The sequence below is a fragment of the Pelmatolapia mariae genome, linkage group LG22, assembly GCF_036321145.2.
Source record: "Pelmatolapia mariae isolate MD_Pm_ZW linkage group LG22, Pm_UMD_F_2, whole genome shotgun sequence".
Classification (NCBI taxonomy): domain Eukaryota; kingdom Metazoa; phylum Chordata; class Actinopteri; order Cichliformes; family Cichlidae; genus Pelmatolapia; species Pelmatolapia mariae.
This window is the reverse complement of record NC_086245.2, coordinates 14,292,413-14,309,662: the sequence shown is the minus strand read 5'-3', so window position 1 is coordinate 14,309,662 and position 17,250 is coordinate 14,292,413. Positions and strand designations below refer to the sequence as shown.

Below are 17,250 nucleotides of genomic sequence, written 5' to 3'. Positions count from 1 at the left end.
GCCTACAATGAGCACCGCGGCATGTGCCGTGTGTAGATCTAAGATAAATGCAGTGCTAAAAACAGACAAAGAGGTAGAGTAGTATCATTACAGCCATGTCAAGGACACTTAATGTGAAGGGGGAAAAAACAGGAGCAATTGACACCATCACTCTCTCATTCCCTACTTTTCTTACGTATCATTCGCCCCTCTCCTTTACCTTCTTCACCCTGTCGGTGTTATTTGAGGTCTCCTTGACTCTCACGGAGGACACCGTCACCGTTCGCCTGTGTGTGATGCCAAGAGTTTGTACTTAAGCTCATTAAGGAGAGCCACAAGTTGGGTTTCGTTAGTCCTAATATGGAGATGACTTTCAGCCTTCTCCCACGTGTTGTCACGTCATGGATATTTGTTTGCCGTTACCTGTTTAAGCAGTTCATCGGTGTCGGGTGACTTACGTAGCACTTTTTTTTAACCTGCTTGGCTGCAAAAATAAACCTGTTTTGTTTTTTTAATGTTCGCAAAAACCACACAGAGATTACTTAATTAAATAAAATACCAATATTTCATATTCTGAAATAAATGCAAGAATATAGAAATAGACGCTTTATCAACAAAACATACTGAAAGAAACAAAAGTAAAAGATGTCAATCTGCAGAAAAATGATCCCTGTGAGCAACATTATTTTTGTAAATCTTTCTTATAAGATTTAGTACAGTGTTTTCAAACTTTGTACCTCAACTTAGTCACAACATAAATCTGTGGGGTTGCGAGATGATTGATAACATTTTCCTTTCAGGCTTTTCTCCATCTTGATCTTCTTAGCTTTAAGTCTAAAGTGCTCTTTGTGTGTGCGTGGTCAAGTCGGTGGTTTGTATTACACTTTTAAAGATTATTTCAGAATTTTTATGAGTAAGAATTGTAATTTAAATGGTCATGCAAAAGCATAAAAAATTCCTGAAGTTCAATTAAAAGAAACAAAAAGCACCTCAGACGTTGAGGTAATGCCCTTTTCACTAACAAAGCCTGCTCTTTATGAATGTAATCCACTTGCTTGCTGACTTCTTTCTGGCACTGTGCTGCACCCATAAGGTTTCCCTGCGGTCTTCTATCAAGATGGATTTCATGAAGCGGAGGAAAGCAGGCCTTCTCAAATTCTACCCAAGAGGGAGGGAGATACACCTGGAAAAGAATGAATCGTCAAATGATATAGACCTGGAGCCACCTATGCTACTGTATACTCGAATGACTAATTTTAGTTTGCTCTCACATCAGTGCCATCAGGGCTGTCATGCAATCGTTGAGCCCCTCTCAGGCTTGCATGACAGCCTGACATGATCGCTTCAGGATTCGCTGCCTGATGGACAGGGTGGTTTGACATCTGGGTGTCGCTTGACCTGCTCTGTTGGTAACCGAAGTGTTCCTGCAGGTCCTTATCAGATGCTTCAGGCTCTGTGCCAGTGACATGGCCTGGCTTTGTAATGCTCATCTCCTCTCCTCACACAGGATGCACCTGCCATGCAGAGACTGTTGTCTTTAAGTTTAAATCAGCTCACCTCACGAGGTCAGGCGTGCTCTTAGACACTGTTTGCAGGATGTCTTCGCACTGTTGTTCATCCCCGTGTGGTTGAAAAGGTCATTTGACTGAGAATTAAGTAACTGCTCCGAAGCATAACTCATGCAGCATGTCTGTCTCACCCTGATTCAAAGCTGATAAACCTCAGCTACAAGCCTACAATTCACTGGACAAACCCAGGACTGCTCTCAATATACGTATAAAACAGAATTGCAGAGTCAGGAAAAGTACTTTTTATGTGATGCATGTTGTTCTCCTAAGACTTTTACACTTTAGTAGTACACTGCTCAAAAAATGAAAGAAAAACTTTAAAAAGACAAATCACAGTAGAATGCTGGATATCTATCGTGACATGGACTCAATAATGAGTTAGGAGTGAAAGGATGCCCTATCGTTTGATGGAAATGATAATTATCAACGTACAGAGGCCTGAATTCAAAGACACCATGAAAATCAAATTGAAAATGATGCAGGCTAGTACATTTTGCTGAAATTTTATTGCTTTTATGAATGGCTGACAATGATGGGGCATGCTACCAATGACAGAACAGATGGTTTCCTGGGGAAGTTCCTGGACAGTCTGAGGTGCAACCTGGTGGAATTGGATGGACCGAGACACAACGTCCCAGAGCTGTTCTAGTGGATTTAGGTTAGGTGAACGTGGGGGGCAGTTAATGGCATCAATTCCTTTATTCTTTAAGAACTGCCTGCATACTCTCCCACATGAGGCGTTGTTGTACACCAGGAGGAACTCAGGACCCACTGCACCAGTGTAGTATCTGATGGTGTGTCCAAGGGTTTCATCCTGATACCTAATGGCAGGTCTGTGTGTCTTTCCATGGATATGCCTCCCCAGACCATCACTGACCCACCACCAAACTGGTCATGCTGAACAATCTTACAGGCAGACCCTTTCCTGTCTGTTCTCACCAGTGAAAAGTACACGGTGCCAGCGGTTGAAGCACCAATTCTGGTATTCAATGGCAAATTCCGATCAGGCTCCACTAGAGGACATCGGGCCTAAGGCAAAGTTTGTTTCTGAGTGTTTGATCAGAGACATTCACACCAGTGGCCTGTTGGAAGTCATTTTGTAGCTCATCCTGTTCTTCTTTGCAGAAAGGACCAGATACCGGTCTTGGTGATGGGGCGATCGTGGCTCAAGAGTTAGCAGTTTGTCTTGTAATTGGAAGGTTGCCGGTTCGAGCCCCGACAGTCTTGGTCGTTGTGTCCTTGGGCAAGACACTTCACCCGTTGCTTACTGGTGGTGGTCAGAGGGCCCGGTGGCGGCAGTGTCCGGCAGCCTCGTCTCTGTCAGTGCACCCCAGGGCAGCTGTGGCTACAATGTAGCTTGCCATCACCAGTGTGTGAATGGGTGGATGACTGAATGTAGTGTAAAGCGCTTTGGGGTCCATAGGGACCCCAAAGCGCTTTACAAATACAAACCATTTAAGGACCTTCTACAACCCTGTCCAGCTCTCCTAGTGTAACTGCCTATCTCCTTCATCCTCTTGAGACTTTGATGGGAGATGCAGCAAACCTTCTAGAAATAGCACTTATTGATGTTCATTGTTGGGGGACTTGGACTTTCACTTCATGACTCTGACCCTAGTCAAATGCAAAAAGTGAAAAACAGTCGGAAAAGACGAGCATGGAAAAAAAACGTCATTGACCTGTTTGTAAGGTTGTGTCGTTGTTGCCACTCCAGCACACTTGTTGTTAACTTCATTAACACCAAAGCAGCTAAAACTTTGGCACTTTTACCCAAGTAAAATATATGACGTGTGCCCTCCAAGTGTGTTGCAGATTGACTTGGCTTGGTATCTCAGACTTGTACAGAAAGGCAAGCAGAGCTGACAAACCAGTTTGCTTCACTAGATTCAGGTGACAAACAAATCAAACTAAATTCCATTTCAGGATTTTGTGCTGCCTGTTTTTCACATGTGAATTGTGGCTTTCCTGCATCTTGTTGCTCTCGCCCTCAACATCTTTATCTTTCTACCCTTCCTAGCTGAAGGAGTTTTAGAGTTATTTATTTGAAGTGACTATAAACATTTACAGGCAGTTTCCTTGACACTGATTAACCTAAATGCTCAAAGCAAAAAGGAAGAATTCAGTGAAGATCTTCACTAAAAACAGTTTCTAGTCTAAGATAGCTAGACAGCTGGTAAGCCAAGCCTTGAAATGTGCAACATAGAGGGAAAATATTACTAGAATTACAAATTTTATTCTGCAGAATTAGGTCCACTGTTATGATCTGTATATTTTTTTTCCTTGACTGCTAGATCCATATGTGTGTGTTGTACTGCAAACTTTTCTCTTATTTACTTTCCTCACTGCAAGTTGTTGAAACTAATCATTGCTCTGGAATGAAACAAGAAAAGTTGTAAACAAGACCGTTAACAGCCATAAAAGGTCGTTTGCTTTGCCTCGGGCCAAAACAGGGTTAACATTTACACGCGTTGTTTTGAAATCATTACCTGTCTGCGGGCTGCGCACCTCGAGCTCAAATATTCAAACCGACCAACCAGAGGACACCTCTGGAAAACACAGAGGGCAGAGGAATGAAAGCGGATCGCTTAAGCCACGCCCGCTGACGCACTGCTGACCTGGAATCAGTTTCTTAATATTGCTGAAGGTAAGAAGAGCAGGTAGTTAAGCTCATCAGTGTCCAAGCACAATTACACCTCCAAGTGAATTCCCTCAGTGGTTTGAAAGGAGAGGATCTAATGTAATTCATCTGCTTTGTGTTCCCTCTCCAGCCATATTTTAAAAGTGACGAGCAGCTGCAAAAGCCAATGAGGTGGAAGAGGACGTGTTGATTTACTGATCTATGTGTGCGTGCGTGTGTGAGAGAGGGACAGTTAGTGTGCTCACAGTCACAGCAGCTTGAGCATTCCTCTGTGATTATACCACCACTTTCCAACTTACATACTTGACTGATGTATTTCATAAATTGGATCCATTCTCTGGCTTTGCTGTCCCTCTTTTCATTTACACACAAACAGGCATATGCACAAAAGCACTCATTATTTTGCCTCACACTCGCTCTTTTTCTTTCTCTCCTCCCTCTGTCTTCCTCTTTTGAAGAAGTTTTCTTTGCACTTCCAAGTCAAACATCTGGGTCAGCTTATATCTAGTGGAACAAGACTTGCAGGATATTGTTGGCAGGATGTGTGAGCCGGAGCAGTTTACTCTGTGGGAATCCCCAATATACAGATACACACAGACATGCATAAACACACACACACAGACAAGCAGTACTCACAAAATGTCAGTGCTTACACTCAACCACAGCCTCACAGTTTGCTGATATTCGACTCGACTTCCAGCTGCCACACGTGCCGGAGAATGCTTTTGTGACAAATTATAGATTTGTACTTCTGCATTGTAAGAGTCCGCTTATATTTTCAAGTACGTGACACTGCAAACACCACACTTAATATTTGGTTAAATGCCATGTTTAATATTTTGAAAAGATTACAAAAGCAAAAGAGAGGGGACAAATCATAAATATTTTCAAGACTGAGTACAATCTGGTATAATCTGTAACTTATTCTGTGACTAAATATATGTTCTCAAGTTATTCACGTGCAAGACATTCTCAAACATCCCCAACCTTCCTGTCTTTCCCTCCCTTATTAAACCGAAGGGACTGTTGAATTTGAGTTAGAAGAAGCTGAAATTGACCCTGTCGTGTATATAAAACTAGCCACTGCTCTGAGAACAGTGCAACTAGCTCCGGATAAGCTGTGGTATGAGAAACAGTTGCAGAAGGAAAAACACTACTCCTCCTGAATGCTCCGTGTTCTGTGAAACCATAAACTAAAGTGCTGGACCTCTTCCCTTGTGTGTAGCTGTAGTGTTTACATATTGCATAAGACAAAAAAAAGAGAAGCCATTGCACTTCTGTCCTCTATCCCCTCTCCTGATTTACAGTTCTTTTACGCCCTCTCCATCTCACTTTTCTCGCCCCCCACCCCCCCTCCTTCTTTTGCAGTGTTTCAATCTTTCTTCTGCGCTGACTCGCCGTCTTTGGGTTTGTCGTCTGTTTTGTACTCCAGGAAGAAGTCGTTGCAGGCGACTGTGAGGGCGCCCATCAGAATGATGAACTCAGTGAAGTCCACCTCCCCGTCGTTGTTGGCGTCCAAGTCGTTCATCACCTTCTCAACTGCTTCATTATCTTTGGAGCTCTGTCAGTGTGGAACAGAGAGAGAGACAGGCTTAAGAATGTGTTAGGTGTCATGCACGTGCGTCTGTGGGCATACATAACTGCACAGGCTTGTTCGTTCTTGTGCGTCTGAGGAGATGAGCCAATATCTTTACTTGCATCATTCATATTTGTAAACTGTATTAGTGTGTTAGTGTGCAAACCACATAATTACCCCTAAATAACTCCCCAGCTCCTCTAGTAGCAGCTCCTTCAGTTCGCCCCGGCTCAGAGTGTACTTGTCGCCTTCCTTCCCCGAATACTTGTGGAAGGTCTTTATGAGCATCTGCATGGCACTCTCCAGGTTGGAACTGGGCTCCTTGGACATGCTGGAAGGGGGATTCAAGTAAAGAGGTCAGACTCTGCCACATAATGCCCGCTCCAGCCCCAGCTGCATGTGCGGTCACATAGCAGTCAAGGGTGAAGCCACCTCCATAAGAGTGATAGTTGATGGATGGATGGATGGAAGGAAGGAAAGCAAAGCAGAGAGGTTTTTTTCCTATTTCTAGACATTGGGTTTAATAATGCTCTGCATGCATTGCAGAGTCTACTAAGGTCACTGTATGTGTGTGTGTGCAACCTTAGTAGGTTTTACATTTCAGAGGTTTGGGTGAAAAGATGCAGGATAGCTTTGGGAAAGCTTTTTTTTTGAACAATCTTACACACATTGTGTCCGGCATCGTGGAGCTTCTTGTGCTGGACTCGTGGAGAGACTGTGCACACACAGACACAGATAAGTCACTGTCAATGAAGCATGAGTGTGAAGGGTTTTCCAAAAACACAAACCCCCAAAACAAAACAACAACAACAACAAAAAAAGCACACTCTTCATTGTTCTTTGATCCTTGGGTTATCGGTGTTGTAAGCTGAATTGGTAATGCATGTACCAATTAACTCCACGGCATCAGCAATGAGTGGTTTCGATGTAAACCGCATCTCTCTATTTGCTGATCCTGTAACAAGTCTTATCATTCAAATGGAAACCACAAGTGAAACATAACACTTGCCTGGTAACGACATTTAGAAACTAAGGGGGCAAGTAACCTGAGGTGCCAGCATATACACTAACTAGTGCATACAGATGAGGGACTTCAATTCCACTCTTGCCAAGATGCATTCAGCTTTTGGCCCAAAGTTTAAAGTTCAGGGACCTATTAACTGGAAAACAATGTGCAGAGCTGTGTTGATGCTAATCCTTACCACACGTAACACCAAAGGGCACAATCAGTCTGCCATGCTCCCCTGTGCATGATTTATTAATTATCATCTCTGACATAAGGAGACAGGGATGTTAATGTCAGTCACCGGTTATTGCCTCTCGTCATGCTGCAGAGCATTGTACCAGAGAGGTCAGAGCTGCAGGCAGCACAGACAAAAGATGAGGCCAGTGGACACCAAAGCTGGCTCACTGGAAAATCTATAGGGGTCACTGTCTCACTGACTGGCACAATACAAAAGGAAGCCATGGAGATGGAAATGCTATCAGTGACACAGAAGTGAGTATAGTAATAATGCATATGTATGAAGTTATCTTAACGATGAAGCAATATCCGTGTTGAGTGATGCGTGGCGTTAAATATCTTGAGTAAAAAAAAAAAAAAAAAGATAATCAGCTTAATGGAACAAGACATGCTGAGACTAAAAGATTTGGTATGTCCAGTATGTTCAGTATATTATCTTTCCTACCAGTGCTCTGCTGCTCTGCCACAAATCCCTACTGGCTTCGCTTGTTTCCATATTTCACTGATGTGCAAATTTCCTGTCATGCTCCTCTCAAAGCTTGCACATCAGTGGAAAGCCAGCAGTGCTTTGTCCAGACAAAAAAATCACCAACTGACTCACGCAGTTTGTTTTCCAAGTCTGCTGCTGAGTGCCCACTATCCGTTCTGCACTAACGGCATTTGAGTATTTACTTCGGCTGTGCAGCTGCTAAAACACTTTACAAAGAAACTTTCATCGGATACAGAGGAGAAAGTCCAAAATCCAAGCTATCCGTCTTACCTGAGCACTGATGGAGGGCCTCCTTTGTCTTTGAAGAGGTGCAGGGGACAGAGCCAAGGCGGAGATGGATGGGAAGAGAGTTTGCCAGTGGCTTAAATATCACCTGTACCTCTCCCTCCTCCTCCTTACCCCCCCCCCCCCCCCCCCCCACCCAACCCCCAACTCCTTCACCCACTTACGTATACTACTTCAGTTTCCTTTACATCTATCTCTCTCTGCGCAGGTGTTCAACTCCCCTCCTCTCTTCATCACATATGCATACAGTCATGAAAAGGAATTTATGTAAAAACAGCCTCAGATGAACAACGTGTGATATATTACACTGTAATATATTTAAGACTAAATCAAAATGCAGAGGCAGTGTGTAAAAAATTAAGTACACCCTATGATTCATTAGCTTATATAACCGCCTTTAGCAGCAATAACTTGAAGCACTCGTTTTCTTTATAACTTTATCAGAGGAATTTTTCTTCTTGTCAGCGTTGCTTCAGTTCATTGAGGTTTGCCGGCATTCATTTACGCACGGCTCTTTTAAGGTCCTGCCACAACATTTCAATCAGTTTGAGGTTGGGACTTTGATCTGTCTACTGCAGAATCTTCATTCTTTTCTTTTTCAGCCATTCTGTTGTAGATTTGCTGCTGTGCTTGTTGAATGACCCAGTTTGGGTTAAGCTTTTGCTGTCAGACAGATGGCCTCACATTTCACTCTAGAGTTCATGGTGAAATTAATGACTGCAAGTTGCCCAGGTCCTGCACCTGCCAAACAAGCCTAAATCATCACCCCTCCACCACCGTGCAGGAGAGTTGATATGAGGTGTGCTTCATGGCTAAACATCTCCATTTTGGTCTCGTCTGTCCAAGGCTGTTTCAGAAGCCTTGGGATTTGTTCAGGTGCAATTTTGCAAATCTAAGCTCTGCTGCAATGTTCATTTTAAAACAGTTTTTTCTTGGAAACTCTTCCAAAACACCACACTTTTTTAGTCTTTTTAAATTTCTAACATTTAACATGCTAACTGAAACCTGTAGAGTCTCCAATGCAGCTCTTGGGTGTTTTGCAGAGTCTCTAAGCATTGCATGGTCTGTCCTTTGGGTGAATTTGCTGGGCTGCCCATTCCTGGAACGATTGACAACTGTCTTTCCACCTGTCTTTCTCACAGTAGAATGATGGACCAAAACTTGTTTGGGAATGGCAAAATACCCCCTTCTCAAATCGAAGGGCAGCAACAAATGCTTCTTTAAGATCATTGCTTATGTGCTTCCTTCATGGCACTCTGCCAACACTTACCCTCTTAATTTCTTTGGAAGCAGTAAGGGTGTATTTAGTTTTTCTCACTGATTCTGCATTTTGGCTTAATTTCTTTTAAATAAATGATGAAACTGTGTAATCTGTCATGTGCTGATTTTCATCTGAGGTTGTATTAGAATACTTTCACTGACCACTACCATTAAATGATAGAAAATGGATGGATAGATTTTTACCTCATGTCATCTTTTAACAATGCAACAGAATTTCAGCTTCATGGATCTTCATCCAAATTGTGCTCAAGCTCAAGGGCACACTTGTGCAAAACACCCATGCAGTGATGTTTTTACTTTCTTTACTTCACAGATTATGTTAACCTGTAAGTTGTGGTGCATCATCAGTCAGATGAGCTTCTACGTCACTGACTTTCTGGTATTTTATGTCCTGATTTGTAAAAACCTTAAAACCGACACCAGGATTTTTAATTGAAAAATCTACAAAAACTTGTTATTGTCACAGTTTATTCAATATTAGCCATTACACTTTACATAAAATTATCCAAAACGATACAACGTTACATATGAAGTTAAAAAATCTGCATAATAAAGTTTACTGAACAGGTCAGTGGACCTGAATAAGTCCAACTGCTGTACTTGGCAGGACTGCATTAATGCACAGTGATAAAAGCCTGCACAGTTCCCTGGGAACGGCCCCGTAATCACAAACATTATGACTCACACGTTCGTACACTCGTACGTGTATCACTTTGAAGATTCTTAACGCATGCTGTTATCTTCATCTTCTGTATCTCAGAATGAATGAGATTCATTGTGTAGCAACGAAAACACGACGGCAAACAATCCCCACTGCAAATCTGCTGTGCTCAGTTCCAGCATGTTTTTAATCTACATGAGTTAAAGCTGGGTGGGGTTTGCACTAAGGGACAGAATAATAACACTGCCATTGCAGACAGTTTAAGCTCTCTGAAAGAGGCTGCAGCTCTCATAGGTCATCATCGCAGAGATTCAAATATTACCTTTGTTAGATGATGTGCAACCCAGGTATGCTCACTTCAAAAATACGGCATCTGCTGTTAGTGCAAGTTAAACAGGAAGCTGACTGCAGCAATTTAAGAGATGATGGTTCTATTAGTCATAGGAAGTACCAAAATGTATTTGCAATATAAAAATTATATGTATTTTATTAAAAGAAATCATAACGTAGTGTAAAAAGCCCAGATTGTTCAGTAAGTGTGTTAATAATAACTGCGGCGGGAAACGTAGCATACTGTGAGTATAAAGTCTGAGCAGAGTGTGTAAATGAGGTTATTTACAATGGGAGTGTCGCAGTAAGCCATGGCGGTCACATGACTCAAAGCTTATTTGTCTTGCCCGTGTTGCTGTTGAGCGGTTTTCGGTGCCAGGTGCTCTAACAGTACATAAGGTACACATTTGGTCCGCTGCCCAAAATGTGTGTGCCTGAAGCACTTTGCAGCTGGTCTCACAGACCTGCAACACAGCAGGCCTGCAACACAAACCTTTTTGTTTTCATGGGTGCATTATTGATGATGAAACAATTTGCAAATCATTAAATTGTAATTAACAAATTGCATATAATGTGACAAAGAAGTACACTTTCAAGTTTATCTCCATAGTGGTCCAGATAAGAGTTATGTATAGGCTTAAAAGTTAATTATAAAGAGGCCATGTAGAACTTAAATAATGGCCACAATAATGGTAATAAAATGGTAATAAGTTTCCAAAAGCATGCAACATCTCATTATTAGCCTTTTGCAGAAGCTCACACATTGATGGCTCAGTATTCTTTTTTTCTTCTTTTTTTTTTGCTTAAAAAAAAGCACAACCTCTGACAATGATACCTTTGACACTACCACCTCGTCTGATAGGCAGGTTCACTGGAGCCCGGGATTACTTTCATGTAATTGTTTGTGTCCCAGGGTGTGTTACCCATCAAATGCCTAATCCAGTAGTTTCCCAATGCCTAATGCCCAAGGATCCAGTTGCAGGTCAAACAGGGTCTTTAAACAGAATGAGAGTGTGACTGACAAACAAACACACAGGGATGAACAAACGGTGCCTAAACCAGCAAAAAACCCCAAAACAAAACAAACAAACAAAAAAAACACCCAAGAGGATGAGCAATTATAAGGAAAGCCTCCAAAACAGAGGTCAAGTTTCTGCTTGTCACTCCTCCTCTGTCCTGTGCTGCCAGTGATCACTCCTGATAATGAACCGCCCAACACCTAAGGGTTAAATAGGCAGGACCTGGTGTCTCAAATACACAATAATACCGGCACTAATTTTAAAAAAGTGACACCTGTTAAGGCTGCTTGACTTCTTGGCTTTTAGTTATCATGTTCTTCTCTTCAACTTAGGTTACAAGAGCGTCTTTTCTGACCTGCCCCTCTAGTGACCAGCCCACTCATATGAGGCTCATCTGGGCTCCCCTTTGGCCACTTAATGGCCCTTTGGTGTGGATTCCAACCCTGAACCTTAATTATTTAGCCAAGGGTCACACCTGATCTTCCAGTTCCTAATTTATAGAAGACTAAAAGTGACGAGAATACGCTGCAGACGCCAGATGAAGTTAACTTTTGCAGCACAGTGAGCCCGTGAAGCAGACTTGAAAGAGAAAGAAGAAGAAGAAGGTTTAAAGGGGGCCAATACCACAGTTAAGACAAGCTGAAGTAATGCAAAGCATCAGCAAAACACTTCTGTTTATTGTCATGCTCAATCAGAAACATAGCACGAGAATGTTAGTAAAAATGTACTGTCAGATTCATGCACCCAATGCAGGAACATTTTGACACATTCAGAAATACACTTTAAAGAGTTGGAAGAGAAGAAAAATAGTACCCTAGGGTCTGTATGGAAAATCAATTATAGTTAAAGAGGAAAACAGCTACCCTCTTTTAGCACTAAATAACAGATATGATCAATGTATTTTGTTCTAAAAAGATGCGAACAACTGATTAAACAAAAAAGTTGTTGTAAAATGTTATTTCTTATCTTTAGGGATGCTGGCAGATGTTTTGTGTTGTTATTTTTAGCCAAATCAAAGCTGTGTAATGTATAGGAATTTTTGGCTATTAATCTCCAAAGCATATTTCCTAAAATGTCAAACTATTCCTTTAAGATGTAATTTACTTCTGTTTCACCAAGGACCCAAAGGACTGCATGGCACAACTGTGCAGGAAGCACAGGTTTGGGTTTAAGCTAAAGGTCTCGTTGGCAGTGGTGCGTTGGTCACGTGTGCAGCAAGGTTTTCACAGGGACACGGCATGCACGGGATAGCGTACGTCTGCATGCTATCATAGTATATTATCATAATGAGGTAAATGTGCTATATAGTGTGATGCACATGCTGTACATAAGAACATAGTGGTAACTAGTAGTACAAAGCAATAAACTGACAGTTATTATCTTATAAAAAGGAATATTTTGTTATTTTTTTAGAGCTGGTCTTGTAGTGTTTTAACTTTCCTAATATTGCTTTATTTCAAAGTTCTGTGTTTGAAACATAAAAAAAAATCATTAGTGGCTTTTCGATTCATTTTACCATTGTTAAGGCTGTGCTTTGTGTAGTGTTTTGAATGTGTGTAGTGTGATTTCTTTTCTTTTTTTGTTGTGAAGGATGAATTGTCCCCTATGAGGTCGCCTCCTCTGTCTTCTTTTCCACATCTTCCTTCACAGCAGCGGGGAGCTTGTCTGCAGTTTCCCCCACCTTTACCGTTTCCTCCACCTTTTCCTCCGCTTTTACAGCCGCTTCTCCTGCTTTTGCAGCTGTGTCTGCCACAGCTGCTTCCTTTGCTGCCTCCGGCTGCGTCTGCCCCTCTGCCTTTGCTTCTACCTTTACTTCTGCCTTTGCGTCTGCGTTTGCTTCTACCTTCACTTCAGCACTTGCTGCTGGCTTTGCCTCTTTGTTCGCCTCGGGCTTCGCTTCCTCGTTCGCCTTGGGCTTCTGATCCTCCTTGTTGGGGACGCTTTGTGCCACTTGTGCAGATGCAGAATTCTGTGCAGGTTCCTCTTTGGCGAGCGAACGTTGCTCACTCAGCGAGCAGGCCACATAGCCGACTAGCTTCATGAACTCCTCAAAGCCAACCTTGCCATCTTGGTCGCTATCCAGCCCCTTACCCATGTTGTCTATCGCTTCTTTGCTGTCTGTGTCCTGAATAGTAGGCACATACAATCATGATGATTAGTAACTCTACCTCACCTCTTACTGGTCATATCACCATACATGATTAGTAAATGGCCCTCTATCAGTAGCTCCGTTTACATTATAATGTTGATCCGTGTCATTTCATCATACCGAATCACTTTTCCCATGTACTGGCTGTATATTACAGCAACATTTGTTCACAGTTAATATTTCAAAAATCTGGACAGGTTAAGGCTGGTCAGGGCTAACACAACACCATTGTCTGCTTTTGTGGAAGATGATTACATAATCCAAATATAAGCAACAATTCTGAGATTTCAACAAAGATTTCCTAACCGTGAGGATGTTTCCCAGCTGGGATGAGACAAGGTTTTGGAATTCTTTCTTCCCTAGACTCTCCCTTCCTTTGGACGACTTCAGGAAGACCTTCACCATGGTCTGAATGGCACTCTCCATGACTTCTCTCTCTCTAAAAAAGGGAGAGATAAAAACAATGATCATAGATAGATAGATAGATAGATAGATAGATAGATAGATAGATAGATAGATAGATAGATAGATAGATAGATAGATAGATAGATAGATAGATAGTAATAATCACTGTGGCGTGCTGTTTAAGGGAAGTTGCATGGAGACAGTGTGGTTCAAGTGTGTTGCAGTAATAGGCACATGCAGTGGAAAATGAAACAGAGGATCTCCTCATTTCCATGCAGGTCCTTTTGTTTCAGGTGTTGAGCCTTGAGTTCCAATAAGGGAGGGATGGTGACGTGAGATAAGTGGAGAGGGTGAGAGGGAGTCTGATTGAGAGACAAGCTGTAACACACAATGGAAGTTCTGATCTTTGATAGGTCATCTGATCTACTGAAGCTACCGAGGGGACTGGGCTTCAGATTACCTAAGGGATTACCTAGTCCCTGTTTGCGCTTCTCTCCCGCTCCCCCTCTCCCTCATTCTGTCTTGCTTTTGCTACCTTGCCAGCTGTACTTGCCTCTCTCTTACCTGCTACTGTCTCTTTCTTGTTTTCACTCTGTTACCCCCTTTCACGCTACCAAATGGGACAATTAGGCCTGCTGTGGATTATCACTCTTTCATTACACATCAGCAGCCAATTCCTATACATTAAAACCTTTGCAGATGTTTGGAGTCTGACAGAGAGACTATCAGGACCTTAGATCTTTACAAACTCGTCCATATAGTCTACAGGCATTTCCCCAAGTGTAACATGCCAATAGGTGACACATGTTTGCAGAAATTCCATTCATTGCTGCCTGTTGAAATCACTTAGACAGGAATTTACAGGCCAGTTCCGAGTTAGTCTGCCCCAACGCAGAGAGAAGATACGTTTAAGGCAAACATCTTGCATGTCAACTTCAGAATTCAAATGTAGCAGCACAAAGTACAAAGTAAAAACAAACTGTTCTTTGTTTCAACAAGGAAGCTGTCATGCAGAAAATTAACATCATTAATGACTAAAGTCTGTGCACTTTACAACACCCACCTGAAGTTTATGGTGCTAGTGTTAGTCTCAACATATGTTAAATAGCAGCAGGCTTTGACACCACAGAGTGTTTCAAATCTAACACTTGCAGCTGACCTACTGCTCTGTAACTGTCTGACCTTGTTGTGCCACAACAGAGCGCACAATATAACCACACGTTTGCATGCAGGCGAGTGAGCACATCTCTGATCGTCAAAACAGCTGTCACTGAACAATAGTGACCTAATAAAGTTATAAACAAGCGTGTGTGTGTGCGTAAGTATTTTCAAGGAAAATTAGTTTCACCAGTTTTAAATTGTCCAGCTATGGATGAAGAAATCGACTATTAATTTCTTGTTATGCTAAAACAAACAAACTCGGGCCTTTTAGGAACTTTAGGGGACTTCTTCCTCCGCTGGTGACACACCCTCCACAGCCTGAATACACAAGAGCCTTAACTGCTTAACTGCGTCCTACTCAAAATAAATTTCTTCTGTTTACAGCCTGACATTTCTTTCATTTCTCACATTCATTGTTTACCTACGACCTGCTGTAAGTCAGTATTGCTTGAATAACTTCTAAAAGCGCGCACGATTTTAAACAAATATCCCACGTCAGAGCTTCACCTTGTTGAACTCGGGAGAGAAGGCACATTAATCCCCGCTATTTGCCTTAAAGGCCCCAAAACCACTGCGCAAATAATTAAATATACAGGCCTACAACCAGAGGTTTCCCATTTCCCTCCAGAGCCCAGAGAGGATTGAGTGTTGCGTTTCCAAACGGGCGAATGTGATACGGTACGTGCGCAGAGTAATGACAATACTACCGCTAGTGTGGCATTAAATATTGAGAGAGGAACAAGTTAGGTTGTGGCTGTAAAATACAGCGCGCAGTCATTGTCTTTCTTCCAAGTTTGCATATACAGAAAACTCAGACAATGTTGAATCCACATCGTCCACAAGCATGACGGTTTTTTCCAGGACTCATCCCAAATACCACAAGTAGACTAGTTTTAAATATTTAAGCCAAAACAAATAAAATTGTCACAAGTGACAGACACAACTATACAAAACTCCACTCAGCAAGACAAACTGCCGCCTTCACGGCCCTCTCGATTAAAAGCATATTGTGCGCAAAGGTTTAAAACCCCCCCACAAAAAATCGCTCAAAAATGCACTTTTACGCGCGACCCGGATGCCCGGTGGATGTGTCACGTTAAAGCCCAATACTGTCACTCACAGTTACTTTAATTTTTTATAGGCATTTGGCAAAATGGTCGGCATCTGCCTTAATCATATCAAATATATTTTCCAAGAAAAGGAGCTCATGCTTCAATCCCACACAGTCTGTAAAAGCTAAAATTTAAACGCACATGAAAGCAAAACAGCCACTAACTATAATGATTTACTTTATGGAAGTGCAACGTGAGCTCAAAACTTCGGTAGAGTCGAGTCATTGAAACCGTCCCGCAGTCAGACAGCGGCCAAATTTCATGGGATGGCTCTTGCGAGAGTTTATCGAAACGTGGCAAAAAACCCCGATGAGCAAATAAGCTGCATACACGGAGGAGAATACTAAAATAAGCCAAAAAGGACGCTTTTAACTCACCGTTTACAGCCTGCGGGACAAGAGAAGTGTACAAATGTGCGCAAATTTGAGTTTCTGCCCTCTTCTCCACCTTTCTACGCTGCTTTGCGCCCAGAGAACTTGCCAAACTAGTAGGACTGCAGAATCTCTTCCGTGATTTAGGTTTTTTTCCTGTCCTTAAAACTTTTCCCCCTTCACAAGTCAAAGGGCGTGTACCTGGAAGAGAGAGAGAGCGGAGAATTGGGAATGTGCAAGAGCGCGACCCCAACTTTCGTGAAAAGGGAGTGAAAGTGTATCAAAACACTTATACTCGGTTTTTATTGGAATTATCTTTGGCTCTCGAGCCAGCTGTTTCACGTCATGTGTGATTTGTTCAGTTTCACGCCAACTAGGCAGGCTTGTGGCTTGGAGCGGCTTCATCTGCTGGGACGAGGAGACAGGGCGGGTGGGATTACTTCATCTGCACACAGCTCAGGCGTTTTCCAAAGTATTTCACTCAGTAAAAGTAAAGAAAAAGCATAGCGATACGTCAGAATCCTGCAATATTTTGCGGGAGGATGTGTCTTATGTGAAACAGACACGCATCTGTACGTCTCTGAATAACACACAATTGGCACAATTTTACGCATCCACATTCTTTGACGGAAATAAAAATTGTAATAAATAAATAAATACTTTTTTAAACGCTTTTAAACTAACAGAATAGGATAAAACTTATATTAGGCTGAAAAATAATGGCCTGTCTCTTTTTCCTGCTGACACTTTGGAAATGTGGGGGTGAGGCGGACTCTACTGAACATACTGCAGGAAAGCTAATGTGGGTGGCAAATATGGTTGAAGAGGTAAAGCAGTTTTTCCAGATCCCCGAAAGAGCTTTTGAGACTTTGACATTTTGAATTTATGCCACAGATTATCTCTTACTAAATATTCCCCGCTCTCTGCTGATAAGTTCTAAAGAAGCCTTCACATTGATGCTATCTGGTAACGCTCTGGACTT

General features: G+C 42.2%; 2 protein-coding genes across 2 annotated transcripts; both read right to left on the bottom strand.

Annotated features, from left to right (window-relative positions):
- Positions 1-5,557: 5,557 nt before the first annotated feature.
- s100s (S100 calcium binding protein S) lies at positions 5,558-7,774 on the bottom strand. The gene is made up of 3 exons (XM_065471958.1): positions 7,765-7,774; positions 5,939-6,092; positions 5,558-5,746 (listed from the first exon to the last, which is right to left on the bottom strand). Exons 2-3 carry the CDS (start codon positions 6,089-6,091, stop codon positions 5,558-5,560), a joined length of 342 nt encoding a protein of 113 aa, XP_065328030.1. The 5' UTR covers position 6,092; positions 7,765-7,774.
- Positions 7,775-9,524: 1,750 nt separating this feature from the next.
- s100u (S100 calcium binding protein U) lies at positions 9,525-16,520 on the bottom strand. Its single transcript, XM_065470685.1, has 3 exons — positions 16,275-16,520; positions 13,526-13,658; positions 9,525-13,195 (listed from the first exon to the last, which is right to left on the bottom strand). Exons 2-3 carry the CDS (start codon positions 13,643-13,645, stop codon positions 12,674-12,676), a joined length of 642 nt encoding a protein of 213 aa, XP_065326757.1. The 5' UTR covers positions 13,646-13,658; positions 16,275-16,520; the 3' UTR covers positions 9,525-12,673.
- Between the last annotated feature and the right edge of the window lie 730 nt (positions 16,521-17,250).

Bases quoted from the DNA above. Each gene is read 5' to 3' on its own strand.
- s100s (XM_065471958.1), bottom strand. From the start codon at position 6,091: ATGTCCAAGGAGCCCAGTTCCAACCTGGAGAGTGCCATGCAGATGCTC. The intron at 5,747-5,938 runs GTAATTATGTGG...CCACACTGACAG, and splicing joins AGCTGGGGAGTTATTTAGGG to AGCTCCAAAGATAATGAAGC.
- s100u (XM_065470685.1), bottom strand. From the start codon at position 13,645: ATGGAGAGTGCCATTCAGACCATGGTGAAGGTCTTCCTGAAGTCGTCC. The intron at 13,196-13,525 runs GTTAGGAAATCT...CCTACTATTCAG, and splicing joins AGCTGGGAAACATCCTCACG to GACACAGACAGCAAAGAAGC.